Raw genomic sequence first — 15,302 nt, forward strand, 5'->3', positions numbered from 1 at the left:
CCCTAGAACCCCACAAATATCAACGATTTCCCTTAAAATAATCCTGCATGATTAGGGTATCCCCAGCAGTTTTAGCACTGAGTGTGCTGCTACGTTCTCACTCATTCATTCCCTCATTCCAGTATTCCATCAATGGACCCTTAAAGCTGGTTCCCACATGCAGTTCACAGAAGGCAGCACTGAGTGGGTAATATAGGAGAGCTGAGCAAGGATCTCGGAAAGGAAAAGTGTTGAAAGCCTCTGTGTCAGTTTTGCAAGTGCATCATCATTTTGTCCGAGACATTATGAATTCTCAGAATTTATCAGAAACACGCTCAGATGTACATACAGAGAACATGCCCAGAAGGCAAACACAGTTTTGACGTTACACATCATTAGCTTGTATAACTAGAAGATGCTGCATGGGACCCATAGGGAACTAGTATCTCTCTTGAGCAGGGATACTGCCCATTCCCACACTGCTGCTTATGGGCCTCGTGTCTGGCCCTGGGCAAGCGGACAGTGGCTGTAGCTGGTACCATCCTGATATCCCCCACTCCACTTCCATAATTTCATAATCACCTGACATTCTTAAAATGCTTCCAAAATTCTATAGCTGTATCATGGGTAATGAATGAAAAAGAGAAGCGTCTTCGGTTTATGTCTGCATACACTTTTAATTTTTTCTCTAGTAGGGTTTGTTTGTGCAGGTGTAAATTGTGCCCATCTTGGCTGATGGCCCAGAGAAATGGAGTTCATCAATAATCTATCCAATGAACTTCAAATCAGCTGCTTTTTCTGATCTTTGTCCGTGGAACAGGTAAGAATTTGATTGTGTGCCATTGGCACCCAGTAAAGGATAGCTGAGTGTAGCAGAAGGCAACTCCAATATTTCTTTGTCAAATAATCAAATTTCCTTTAAATAGACCTATCTAAAATAAGTCAATAATTTAAGTTGAAAAGATCTTTTTTCACTTGCTGATTTACTCAAAAGGCCTTTTTCACCTCCAAGTTTTACAGCCTGAGAATTTAATTTTCAGGAATCTATTAATTCAAAACATTCTCTTGGCCATCAAATGATTGCAACCTATAATTTTTGTTACAAAGGCAATTCCACTTTACCAGTCAATCTATCATTATAATTGTCTTGGTTTTCAGAGAAACTTGACAGGCTATTTTTAAGAGGATATAAAAATTATGCAACAGTGAAAATGTTCCCTAAAAAGTAAAACTTCTTAGATGGAAAAAAAATCACATGGAAAAAAAGGAACAAAGTGCAATTTGGGATTTCAGTTTATTTTCCAAGTCTTACAGTATAAAAAATGTAACATGTAAAACGTTTTACAGTTAATTGGAATGGGAGTCCCAAAAGAGAACAAAATAACTTGGATGCCAGGTACGCTTTGCCCCTCACAGACTCTAACAACATTGTTGCTGATGTTACAATGGGTTTCACAGCCCACCTTATGAGTGTATGTAAATGAACTTGAGCAGATGGTTGCTGGTAGTGAAATTCATTCATTCATATGATAGAAATGTCTCAATAGAGCCCACCACCCAGTTTAGGCAGGAAATCACAGCCCAACTTTGTCATACCTGTCTAGTGATTGTGAGTTCTGCTAAGGAGCAAAACTGCCCCTCCTGATTACAAAGTGAGGTATGAACTAGTAAGAGAGAACACAAAAGACCCTCGGCCACATCTTTGCACAAACACTTATGGCTCCAACCGATAGAGACAGATGGTTTCGTCACTGAACTTGCTGGGTTGATATCGGATCCTAAATCCAGAACCAGAAATGTAAAAGTTCTTTCAACACAAAAGTGACTGTCAAATAAACTCCCCTTGAAATAAGACCTGGTCCCAGCCTCTCCAGTCTTCTCCCTAGCATCTTTGTTGAGGAAGTGGTCATCACAACTCGAGTCAATTCGTCATCTCAGTGAGCCAGTCTCCATTTCCGCCCTCATCCTGGCTGGTGCATCCTGCACTCTACACACTAGTTGTCCTTATAAAACAATTGCTTGGAAATCACATTTTGTTAATCACGTCATAGTCTAGGAGTCTCAGCAGAGTTTGCAATTTAGTTAAATCCTACTGTGAATCCATTACAAAAATAAGGAGTTATCAGCAAAGTTTGAATTTTCTTATGTTCTTTCTTTTTCTTAGAATGATGATCCACACTAAGTGAATATTCTATTATGTCTTAAATGGTGCGGGGTGGCACTGGGAAATGAAAAGTGACCGCCACCTCTTTCCAGCTGCCCCCTGGAATGGTGACGATGTGTAACTGTCTAAATTCCCTACCGCATGAACTGAACTGGACTTGACGCCCGCAGGGCAGATGCTGGGGTCCTATCACTAATTCCCTGAGCCATCTCTGGTCCTCAGAGATGAAGCTTCCCAGGGTGAGGGCTTTTGGGGGTTTAAAAACTCCTAAAGGACGAGCTCCTTCAGACTAAAAGCTCTTATCCACAAGAAAGCTCAGATAAATACAAGCAAATACAAAACCAGATACTGCACATTCAAATATCTTTATCCAAATATAATTTCAGTGCCCAAAGTGCCAAAGACACTCAAGATAAAAGCCTGGGGGTTGTCACATTTGTCCCCGAGGCTTCAGGTAAGAGTGTTTTTATCCCACTAAAACAAGGACGAAACCCTGATGTTTTCAAGCTGAAACAGACATAGCAGCTGCAGATTCCTGGCGCCACATTGGCAGCAACAGGTCCCCGTGCTGCTGCAGGTGTTAGAAGTCTGCTTTCGTGTCGCGGAGACTCTATAACAACCCACTGAAGAGGATGAGTTTACAGGTGAAACAACAAATTGGGTAATCTAAATAGAAACGGGACAGGTCTGGTAAAAGGGACTCAGAGTCCTAGAATCTAATTTTATTCAGTAGTTTTACATTTCTTACCCACCCTTTGAAAATGTGTCCTGCTCAGTCCTAAGAAGCAGCCATGCTGAGAGGTGGGCGTGCCATCTCCCTTTCCCAGTCCTCCACTGAAAGCACACAGCGGGAGATAAAAAGGTCGCTTCCGCACAACTGAACCAAAAACTAAAGACACTGGAAGAGAGGAAAGCAGTGTTTTCAGAGTCCTGCTTTATGCCTGTTGATTCAAACTCTTGAGGGCAAACGTTGGGGCAAATAGCAGGAGGCAAAAGTCAAGGATGGAGACCAGGGACTCCAGTTCCAAACCTACGGAGGCTGGGCTGGCAGGCAGTCCCTCTCCCTCCCCAACCAGGGAGGCTCTTGTGGTGTGACACTGACAGAGCACCAGGCAGAGTAAACCGCAGGTCATGGGGAGGCCAGGTCAGCCCCTGCGCACCTCCCCAAGGTGCACACCTCCCCAAGGCGCACACCTCCCCAAGCCAGCAGGTGGGAGTGGAGGGTGGGACGGTCAGAAGCAAAGGGTGGCTGCCAGGAATAGAGCTCCTGAGTCTTAGAGCAGGTGCAGAACTAGCAGGGCTGGTTTTCCGGGGAGGGTGGGGGTGGGAGTGGGGGGAGGCTCAAGTTCTTTCCGCTGAAGATCCTGAGCAAGCTGTGAGCACGTGGAGCAGCTTTCCCTGGGCCACACCTCCGACACAAACCCAAGTGAAAGAACAGGAGCGACTCCCCCTCCCACGAACCTCCAACTCTGGGTTCTACACATCAAGGCTACGTGTCCTCAAGTCCCTCTCCCACATCCAGAAACGTCGAATTATTTGGGTAATACCTCAAGGCACAGTGACTGAGTGTTGGAAGTAAATGTTAGATTTGAAGTTTCTGTTACTAGCCGCGAGATTTTCGGCAAGTCCTTCCCTCTCTGACCCTTTCTCCCACCTGTAAAATGGAAATAACCCCTACCTTACAGGAATTCACATTCTAGAACAGTACCTAACATAAAATACCTGATAAAAGTGTCTTATTACCCTTCTCTTCCTTCTTTGACCAAAATATGTTTTGTCAAAAATGTGATCCAAAATCTAATTTTCTGGGCATCCACTTGGTTGATGCTCAATATGGTGATTTCAATGGAGCATCTAAAGTGCCTTCCTCACTGCTGCACTGAATACCATTCAAAACTGTGCTATGGGCTTCAGAACAACTCATATTTTATTTATAATGGATTATGACCTCAAGGTTACATAGTAGTAAGTTCACAGTAGTGATTGCTTTTCTGTAAAACAAGATCCATAAAGCACAGACACTACCTGGAAATACATCACTTTACAATTGCAGGGTCTCTCCTGGACTATTTAAATATTATGGCAACATTTCTTTAGTAATCAATCTTTCTTCCTCTCCTTTTTTTTAAATGAAGATCAATTTTGAAGTTACATGGAGAAATCTATAGTAAGGCTTCCAGGGTAGTGAAGTTGGAGCAGTTATTATCATAGAGCTTGGCTTTTCTTTGTTTCTTGCTATTTTCAGGTCATAGGCTCCTGAGGCAAGAAGGAGCCTAATGGACTTGCCTGCGGGACAGCCAACTCTCCAGAAGACACTGCTGTGCTAAAGCCATTTACTCCTGGGGAGAAACCAGTGTAACTGAGGGAAAGAAAGAAAGGGCGGGGGGAGAAGTAACTGGCTTTAGAGTAACTTCGCAGAAGATGGGTGCTGTTGGGAAATCTCTCAAACACAGGACATATGTAGAAACACATGGACTCTCACATGTTCATCCATATAAACATACCCACAAGTTATTTGCTGACATAGACACCCATCTGCTGCAGATAACACAGACATTCAGATGTCTAACATAAACATGCCGTCCATCTGGTAATTAGACTCAAGAGAAATGCTCACGTGTATGGAAACACTCACAAATACGCATCCCCGTGTAGGAAGCCTTACATAGCAGGGTCCAGATAGAAGAGAGGAAACCAAGGACCGATTTTGCTGGTTTCACTGAGTGGCTACAACATTCACTCATCCGGGAAGTAAGGAGGGGCAGGGTTGTCAACTTTAGTCAGCCCACTAAGCTCATGACTTCCCACAGAACTACAGCCTTATCTGAATACACACACTCCAAAGACACAAGAATAAGAGTACTTGATTACCCCCCTGCAATCTCAACCACAATTTCCCCACTGCAAAGGAGGTCCAAACTCTGGCAATGAGCCACAGCACAAAACACACACACACGCGCGCGCGTGCGCGCACACAACACACACACACAGAGGCCACCTATCTTTACCCATTTGCTTACAGAATGTGTCCTGTGTGTAGATTTGAAAAGGACAGAGAGGGAGAAAGGGAGATCATGACAGTTGGGCAGGAAAACTGGTCAAGCATTTTCTCTAGCGCTTACTTTATAAGCTTTGGCAGAAGCATCATGAATCTCGACTTAACTGATAATGCAAAGGATGGCTGACCCACAAAACCTTAAAATTCCCTCCAGCTCTAAGAATGCAGACTTCAACGTTCAGTTCATGAATGATTAAAAATGGTCAACTGCCTTCAGAAGGACACACTTAAGAACAAAAATTATCTACTGGTCAAAACATCACCAGGTCAAAACATCAGACACACACTCCTCATTAAGTCGTTCTACTCCATACGGTTCAACGTTCACATTTTAATAACGTAGGTTCAAAGTTATAGAACATCTATAAACATTTAAGGTAAACAAAATCTTGTCTCCTCCAATGTGCATTTATCTAATCCTACTCGCCCAGGGCACAGTTTAATCCCTCTTAAAAAGAATAGCTGATTGGCTCCAAGAACTGAAATAGAAATGTGTTGTTTTCAGTGGTGTGATGCAGGTTTCTGAAACCTTTCATTTTTTTTTTTAAACTCCATTTACATTGTTCCCACTGCACCATTAACTCAAGCTATTAAGAGTTTGCAAGTGCAAAGGCTTGATACAAAGATTCTGCATTTTATTATGTTATTCTTTCAAAAGGGACTCCATACAAAGTCAGTGTAAAAAAAAAATCGATATTCAATTTAAAACAGAAACAATAATTTCAGAAAGTCTGACATTCTCCTATGCAAAGACTGGGAAAGGGGTAGAGAGAAAATAAATTCTTTAATTTCAACCTTTCTTCACCCTGCTGGGAAGGCAGGCAACCAAGGCCATGAATCCAATGTAACCCCTTCTGGACCCGTGACTTAAGACAGGGTGGGAAGCACCATATTTTAGGATGCTGATGAGGAGTGTCATTATGAACTGTATGTATACACATGGGTGGCACTTCTGCTGCAGGAGCCTAGGATGCATTTAGTCTGGGACAGTGTAACCTTTACAGCAGCCCAAGTCTCATACACATTCACATCCCTTGCCCAATCTCCCCAAATATATTCCTGAGAAAGACAGCATAAGGAATGTCCAGCTTGAAGGGACCTAAAGGCAAAACTAAGAACAAAAGCACCATGGTTACATGGTATGTGTTTTTCATAAACGGAAACCATGTAGTTAAATAGTACATTGTGGCTCCATGCCATACCAACTGGTTTCCCCTCCCTTCTTTTCCAACGTATCTTCTTTTTGACCTGAAGGCTGCTGATTCAAGAACGCTGTTTCCGTTGTCAGGTACAGGTGCACGACAAACCTCCAAAGCCAATTTTAAGAAAATAATAACAAACGCTGCACTACTTGTGGAGTGCGTAAACCAGAGAGGGTACGTGAAGACACACACAAAGAGCACTGGACAGTGTCATCCTTTGCAAAAGCAAGGGAGCTGGTTACCCTAAACACCCAGGAAAAGCGAGAGTGAATACTTTGTAAAGGCTTGTTGTGGGTACAAGAAGGCAGGCGGGACTGAAGGCTGCTGCGGGGCTCTGCCGAGCGACGCCTCCACCCACAACCCGGCCCGGCTGCTCCCCTGAGCCCCAGAAAGCCACAGAAACCGGCTGTGTCTAGAAAATTGGCCACGCACGCGTCGTCTGGACCATGAGCTCGGCCCCTACTCTCTTTCCCCTGACCTCTGCAGCTTGCCCATTCCTTCTCCTCACTCACTGCCAACTACTAGTAATTGAGCACCAGGGCCTAAATGAGCCCCTGGTCGTAAGGGGCAGAGGCGACGAGTGCACAGTGACGGTGGTCAGGATCAGGGACTGGACGCTGCAGCTGTCACTGCAGAGGGCACTGTTTGGTCTCCCTTGGCAGGGCAGCATGCCATGGAGCTCTGTGAGAAAGCATCTCCTGGGAAACAGAGGCTCACAGCTGAACGTGCCAGTCCCGGAGTCACAGTGTGGGTCTCCTCCAGGTGGTGTGGAGCACTGGGAGGAGGATGGGGAGGGGAGGGGCCTCCACTGCCGCCTTAAAGGGACATCCGAGCTGGCATGCTGTCCTGGGTTCTACCTGGTGGGCACTCCACCCTTCCCTATACAAACAAACCATCTGCGGGGCAGATCCAAGGCTGCGCACAGAGCCTGAGGGCACAGGTGAACAGCTGGGCAGGCCCTGGGCGGCTCTGAAGGCTGGGCTCCCTTGCCAGGCCTGCCAGCCAGGTGGGGTGTGGTGTGGGCTGGGGAGGGAGGGTCGGAGCCGAGACGGGTGGGCCATCCCAGGGTTAGGAGGGGGCTAGCTGCCCAAGCCCGTAGAAAAGCAGGTCAGAACTGGGGTAGGCAGGCTCTCTTTGGGCAAAAATAAAATAAAATCATTAAGAGCTGTAAACTGACAGTGCGTGTTTGTCATTGTGACCTTTCTCCGCAGAACCTAAGGCAACAGAGAACAGAGATGAAGGCAGGCCTTTCGCGACTGGCCCACGGCTCCCCTGGTGCTGGACACTGACATGCACAGACACGTGTGGACATGTCTGGTCCGCTTCCCTGAAACAGAACAAAGACATGTCCCCAGAGGCCCACGAGTGGGACTGGCTGGAAGCAAGGGCGGCGCCAGGAGCTGCATGAAAGGCAGGGACGAGTCGTAAGGCGAGGTTCCCAAGAACCGCCAGCTCCACTTTGGTTTGTAGCTGTCCCAGGCACGCCAGGGAACGGCTTCTTGAGACATCCCATCCATAAGCCAGATGGCACTGGTCACTTTTTCCCAGGATGGACATCTTCTGCTTCCTTCCAAATAAAGTGCAGATGGTCAAAGGACCCTGGTCTCTCATCTGCCAGTTCAGTCAGCAATGAAGAATGAAAAAAACAAAGATGCCCCTCTGGTATACATATATCTCTCTATATATATTCTTTTTTTTTTAATAAAGCCACAAATATAGAACTTTTAAACCGACGTCTCAGACTGTAAGCGAAGGACAAATTTGTGAGATTTGGGGTCTATGAACTCTTCTGAGAGCACGATGAATGGGATTTTCTTCACATTGACTACGAGGCTGAAGTCCAAGCACTTGAGCACGAAGACGAGTCCGTCCCGCAACCCGTGGGTCACGGCCTCGTCGCTGACGAGCCGCCACTGCGTGGAGAGCCAGCGCTCCTTGTCATATTGCAGCGTGGGGCCCGCGCTTAGGTACCGCTCGAGGAAGGCCTGCAAGGAGAGCAGAGATGCTGTCAGGGAGGAGGGGCCCGCTGCAGGCGCTGCCGCCCGGGCCCGTCGGCTCCCAGCTCCTGGGAAACGTGCTCCCAACAAATCAGGACAGCCCAGCCTCTCACACCCAACTCCATCAGACCCGCACCATGGAGTCCTTGCTGGGGAGGGAAGACTCCTTGACTTTCTTGCTCTCCAGCCAGTGGCTAAAGATGGTGGTAAGCCCAGAGGTGAGGAGGGTGGGGTGGCTGGTACCCACATCTGACCGGAAGCTGTGGCTGAAGCACCAGTCCCATCCCGGGGCCCTGGTCCCACGGCACCTGTCACAGCTTGTCCCTGTCTGTAGGTCAGCCTCCTCCCACACCGAGAGCTACTTAGGGCAGGTGCCAGGCACAGAGAGGCACTCTGGCAATGCCAGCGGAATAAATGCAGGGATATCCTTGCACGCACAACAACGCATGCTCTGTACTTACTGCTGGGTGCCTCTGGACAAGCCATTTAACCTTGCTGTGGGTGGAGCTGATGACAGCCTATCCCAAAAGGCTGCTGTGAGGAGGAAATGGTTAACTCTAGCCATCTCATGGTGCAAGGCAAGGACAACCAACGTGAGTGGTGGTTATCTGACGCTGGAGTGTGCACGTGGCAAGTCCGAGGGGTGCCCAGGCCCCACGTCTACCTCCCATTCCCGAGCTCTTGGCCACAGCAGTGCTTAGCTCCGTGGGGTTCCCTGACTCTCCCCTTCACATGTGCTGTTCCTCCTGCTGAATGTCATCTTTTAGCAAATTCCTCCTGGCCGTTTAAACTTTCTCAAACCACCCCCTGAACCTCTCAGACAGACGGACATGTCCTCCTTTAAGTGCCTGTAGCCATGGGCATGACTCCCATGTGACATTTTACTTTCTGAATGACTATTGCTGACTTGCTTGTCTCCTGGAGGGCAGGAAATAGGTTTTAAATGTGTACTCCCCATGTGCCCGGCATACACTGGGAGCTCAAGAGCATGTGTGTTACATCAATAAATACGTTGATTTAGCTATGAGACAGAAGAAGAAAGAATGAATCGGGGATCCAGAGAGAAAACCCTGGGGTAAATCATTGTGGTCCTAATCACAGGTCACGGATGGTTTCTAAGTGGTGTCCTCTTCCATCCACACCTCACTGCCGCTGCCAGGAATGTTATTTCTGATCTGTAAGCATATATTCCAAGGCAGAAAGGAGAGCTGTGCCTCTAATATAACACTCACTTCTATGAATTCAAATAATAAAAAAAAGTATTTCCTTCCTCTTAGATGGGCAATAATTGAAGAGAATGGTAACAAATGACTCTGTCAAGTGTGCGGGGGAAATAAACAGTCTCCTATCCCAGAGGCGAAGTGTAAAACAGTGACACCTCTTAGAAGGACAATTTGGCAGGATCGGTACCTTTGATCCAGCTGTTTCTCTACTGGAAATTTATTCTTCAGAAATACTTTGCGAACGCACAGAAACATACGTAAAAGAGATGGTCACTGCGACACTGTTTACACCAGGGGTTGGCAAACTTTTCTCTAAATGTAAATATTTTTGGCTTTGCAAGGCACACACTGTCACAACTACTCAACTCTGCTGTCGTAGAGAGAAAGCAGCCGTAGACGGTCTGTAAATAAAAGGGTGTGGCTGTGTTCCAATAAAACTCGATGAACAAAAACAGCCAACCCCCTGGTTTAGACTAATGAAAGATCTTAATCCAAATGTGCATCGGTAAGAAATCCCACCATGGCACTCAGCGGAGTAAGATGCAACTACTGCAGAGAATGAGTTAGGCTGGGAGGACGAAGATTGGGGAGCACTCACGTGGAAAGATGGCCAAGAGACAGCTTTATGTGAAAAAAGCAAGTTTCCAAACTATTTCTATATGGTATGAGATCCCATTTGTTTGTTTGTTTTTCATTTCTGCTTTAAACACACACAGACACACCTGAAATAATACATATACCCACTCTATCAGGAAGAACTGCCTGGGTTAAGGGAACAAATACTTCGCTTTGTAATCATACTTTTCTTTAATGGTCAGGTTTTTATACAAAGAGTATTATTTTTAATTCAGAAAAGGATACTTTTTTAAAATGAAAAAGAAAGCAACCAGGAAAGTTTAAAAAAAAAAACCTTGAAAATAGGAAAACCATCACTTCCATTCTATGTGGTATAAGCCAACACTGCACATGCCAATATATTGCACTCATTTTCAACTACAGGATTCATACTTTCTTACATTCTGCTTTTTTTGTAACAATATTCTAACAAAGAATTCTTCCATGTTTTAATAGGTGATATACTGTAATTTATAAGCCATTGTTCTATTTTAAGTAATTTCCAGTTTGGCATTAATACATTATCTTGCAAGAAAATCACTGGCATATATATTCAAGTATATAGCTGACTACACTGAAGATTTTTTCTAGGAGAGGGATCAGCAAGTCAAAGAATATGGAAAACCTTATGGTTTCTTAGTATTTCCATCTTGCTTTCCTAAGGATTGTTACTGGCTAGCGACAATGCCACCAGCAGTTGTACACCTACAGGGCAACGTACGTACACAGGTCCTTACACTAATAATATCACTATCAAGTGTCTGGTGTACTATATGCCAAGCTCACTGACTCTCTACCACGTTTGATTTGCATATTATGTTGCCATATTTAATATCATTCTCACACAACAATCCTATCAGGTAGATACTATTATTATCTCCATTTTATAAAAGTGAACAAGAAATTTAGGCAAAGTCATAAACCAATTAGATGGTGGAGCCAGGATGTGAACCCACTTCTGTCTGAAGAGAGGTCATTTGCTGAACCCTCACTCTTGTTTTTCCTCCTGGGCCACATCCCTCAGTTAGATGCATGGCTATTTCTTGCAACATTCCCAAAAGTGTGCTCATGTCATAATCCAAAAGACCATTCCGTAAAAGTAACCCCACAACAGCCAAAATGCCATCAAAGCGATGACACTGCTTCCTCTGCTGATGGTAACAGCTCTTTATTTGGTCCTTACACTATCACAGATGCTGTCTTAAGCACTTCACAGGAATGGCCTCTTTTAGTTCTCACTATGACTCAATGAGGTAGATATTAGTATTATCCCCGATTTATAGATTAGGAAACTGAGGCACAGAGCCATTAGGCCATTGGTCCAAGGTTTCCCATTAGCTGATGGAGGTGCCAGGTAAGAATGAGTCAGCTTGGCTCCAGAACCCACCAAGCACTGCAAACCACGACCTGGACTGTCTCAAGGTGACAGTCTTTCCTCTGATTGAATCTAGAGGCCTTCAAAGGCATATTTAAAGAACAACTGTACCAAAATAATATAAAATACATGAGCAGCACTAATTCTCAGTAATTGGTGCTTTAGAGAAGGCTTTGATTCTATCATTCCTCTGATTTGAGAGAAGCCTTTGATTCTATCTATCACACCCTAAAATGCGATTTCTCTCGCTGAGTGACACGTCCCACCTTTGGGGTCATGCTGTTGGTGATGCAGAAGGCCAGGTGCTGCAGGATGCTCTCCATGCTGTGGTAGTGCTGCTGCCGCGTGGTGCGCAGGTACTTCTGCAGGGCCCGGGCCATGGAGGGGAAGATGGCCTGGGCGGCCTCCCTGGGGTCCATCACCTCCCCTGGGGCCTTCTGCTGCTCCTCGGCCTGGAGACGCTGGATGTGGATGAAAGCTTCCTCCACTGCAACCACCAGCCTGGAGACGGTGAAACGCAGAGATAAGGACAGCGGTGTAGGGCTTGAGAACAGGGTCATCCAGGACCTGGGACGACTCCTGCCCACCTGCTGCCTCCCGGGCTGCCACCAGCTCACCCAAGGCTCCCGTCCTTGGCTGTCACTCCCGGCGGTAGAGAGGGGAGGGAAGGGGAAAGGAAGGCAAAGGCAACAACAACAACAACAATAATGTGTAGAATGGGGGCTACAGGGTGAGGAGGGAGGAGCCCTGGGCCTGGAGAGGACATCATTCCCATTTCTGTCACTAATTTGCTTGGGACACTCACTTTGACCCTTTGCATCTTTACAATAAAGGGCTAGAGGAAAACAGTTTTCAGGTCCCTCCAACTCTGGCTACAAAAGGCTCTGCGCGTGCTCAGAGGTACAAAGAACCAGAGCTGGGCACCCCCACCCTGGTCCCTCTAGCCGCCCACGCCAGCAGCCCCAGAGAACAGAGGAGGAGGGGCCCAGCACACATGATGAAAACCATCTTTGTCCACTTCAGTTAATGTGATCAGATCTCAGGAGCCAGCTGGGGCCTGGGGATACAGGACCGGCCACTCAAAGTGTGGGCCCGGGGCCAGCGGCCTCATCATCTGCTGGGAATTTTTAAGAAATGCAAATTCTTGGGTGGGCCCCACTCCAGACCTACGGAGAAGTAAGTAATCTTGGTGGGTGGGGCCCGGAACCTGAGATCTGTGTTTTAACAAGCCCTCCTCGTGATGCATTTGCAGGCTCAAGTTTGAGGAACACTGGAGCGAGAGTCTCTCCAAAAGATCGAGCAGGTCACGTTTATAAACTGAATACATTTCATTTCTGAAACGAAATTTGTAAATTTAATTCTGGTGGTTAAAAAAAAGTCTCATAGGGGGTGTTGGCACTGGGGGCGGGCAGGACATGGGGTTGTTGGCACTGGGGGTGGGCAGGACGTTGGAGGGGGAGGACATTTCATGGGGGTGGGCAGGACACCTTGCCCTCCGCTTCTTCACCCGCCGTTCGTGCTCCGCCTCCTCGTAATACAGCTCATTGTGGCTCGAGTCCCTGCGCCGGGCAGCTGCGGCAATCATCGCTCGGGACTGACCAGTGGCATTGTTACTGGGGCCTTGGGGGAAAGGACGGTGGAGAAAGGACAGTTTTAATGCCTCGGGGCTGCAAAACAGAGCAGAAAACTAGTCCACAGTCTCAGGGCCGTCCACCCCACCCTGTAAAGCACACACTCAAATCCCAGAAGTAACCTCCCAGAAGGGTGAAGAGGACCCCTGCGCTGCACTCACAATGCTGGCAAGAGGCAGGAAATCTCCCTAAACCCCAATCTGACGAGTGGAAATGCAAAGACAACTCAGAAAGAGATGAAGAATGCTTGACAATTAAAATGCTGGCCAAACATAACAGTGTGCTGAAGATGCGACTTACCATCTGTTCCATGAAGTTCCAGTCTGGCCACAAGGGCAGCTGGAACATCGTGTTTCAGCAACAAGACAATGGGAGACAGTGAGAGGGATGGGAGATCAGGACAGAGGAGAAGTACAGTCAAGGGCCAGGGAGACACTGGCCACGCACAGGAACATAAGCCCTGCCAGAGTGTCACGGCAGCCACGACTTTTACAGAAAATACAAATGCTTGGGGTCTTGGAAAATGCCATGTTTATTAACACAGATCTAGAACTCCTGGTCTTGTTCCTCCGACCACGGAACGCCTTAACTTTTCCAAAGGACGAAGCACATGGCATGCTTTCTTATGTATCACCTACTTGGTCGATGACGTGGCTTTCTAGTGGAAATCTGCACTAAGTTTTTTGATCACATGTGAAGTTTACCGGTCCTTCAGGATGCACAAGAGAGTGCACATCTCATAGAGCCAAAAGCAAACAAGCCAAAAAAAACGGGGAGGAGATTGTCACCAAAACGGACACCGCCTATAAATCACTTGACTTGCTAATAACATGATCCTCTTCTAGGGTTTGCAAAGCTCTTGCCCTGACCCAAGGTGCCCAGCAAGGAATGACTCCGTCTCCTGTTTCTTGCACTTAACCATCTGATAGTCTGACACACAGCTCTGCCTGTTCCCAGCCTGGCCTCTGGCCTCCTGCCACCCACACAACTTTCTCAGCCAGGGCTGAGAAATGCCTGTAAGAATCTCACCAGATGCCTGAACTCCTGAGAACTACAGTCTTAACGTTCTGGGGTAGCTGAGTCTTTCGATAATTTATCCAAATTTTGAAAAGCAGCCTTTTCCTAAGAGCTTTCAATGTAAGATGTTCACAGCAGGAGGCAGGAAACACACGTCACTATTGTTTCATATAGTTTTTGTAAAATCCCCAAATGAATGAACCTCCCACATATGTAGACTGTAAATCAACATTTCTCTAAAAATATGCATGCCAGAAAAAAGAAAAAAAAGAAAAGAGAGAGAAAGGAAAGAAAAGACAAAAGAAAAAGAAAAAATTGTTCTGAAACGAGAATGTACCATAAAGACAAACCCTGAGAGGAGGTAGAACCAAATGGAACACCTAGCTTAATCGAAGTAGCTGCCCAGCTGCTCCCTGGACTCACCAGACACCACCTCAAGGCACGTACCATCTACATTGTAGACTTTCAGCCCGGCCATGTGCTTGGCTGCTCGGAATTTGGAGGCTGTTAGGAGGTTGGGGTTATAGATGGTGAAATCTTTATAGTAATTTTCCAGAACCACCAATGCTGCTCGCTGAATACTGAGAAAAGAGGGCAAAATTAATGTAAAGTTTTTTCCATGAACAAGCAGGTCCTAAGTGAAAAAAAATCTTCTTTTGGAGTCAGGCAAAATAACACAACACCAAGGATTAACCTCACATAGAAGGCTCCTGGGTTTCTGGGTTTCACCACACCTTTTGCCTCCAGGATGAAAATTCAAAGATGAAACCTGTCCCACTGTCCAGTGGCTTCTGTGCCCTCTCCCAGGCTATTTTCAATTTGTTTAGGCTACATAGAGTTTTCCTCATTTTCCCAGTTTACAGAAGAGCAAACTGAGGACCCCAAAGAGGTCAAGAGATTTACAGATGGCCACAGAGCTACCAAACTAGAGAACAAAGTATAGATGCGAGTTTCTCAGGTCCTAGAGCCATGTGTCCACCTATACCTCACTGCCCCTGGTGGAAGGGAAGTTGGGTTTTTGGTTTTCTATAGAAATCAAAA

At 46.4% G+C, this 15,302-nt stretch overlaps 1 protein-coding gene across 3 annotated transcripts in view; it reads right to left on the reverse strand.

The window, feature by feature from the left end:
* Window positions 1–1,254: 1,254 nt before the first annotated feature.
* VANGL1 (VANGL planar cell polarity protein 1) overlaps window positions 1,255–15,302 on the reverse strand; it is a 52,461-nt gene continuing 38,413 nt past the window's right edge. Inside the window, exons 5-9 of one of the 3 annotated variants that reach the window (XM_032486971.1) lie at window positions 14,709–14,842; window positions 13,101–13,233; window positions 12,821–12,947; window positions 11,880–12,114; window positions 8,198–8,388 (exon numbers count right to left, since the gene is read on the reverse strand). In XM_032486971.1, the coding sequence (XP_032342862.1) occupies window positions 8,342–8,388; window positions 11,880–12,114; window positions 12,821–12,947; window positions 13,101–13,233; window positions 14,709–14,842 (676 nt within the window). In that variant the 3' untranslated portion in view covers window positions 8,198–8,341. Of the gene's footprint in view, window positions 8,389–11,879; window positions 12,115–12,820; window positions 12,948–13,100; window positions 13,234–14,708; window positions 14,843–15,302 lie in introns of all 3 variants that reach the window. The other 2 variants (XM_032486970.1, XM_032486972.1) reach the window with 2 other exon arrangements.

This window comes from Camelus ferus, chromosome 9 (genome assembly GCF_009834535.1).
Source record: "Camelus ferus isolate YT-003-E chromosome 9, BCGSAC_Cfer_1.0, whole genome shotgun sequence".
Lineage (NCBI taxonomy): Eukaryota > Metazoa > Chordata > Mammalia > Artiodactyla > Camelidae > Camelus > Camelus ferus.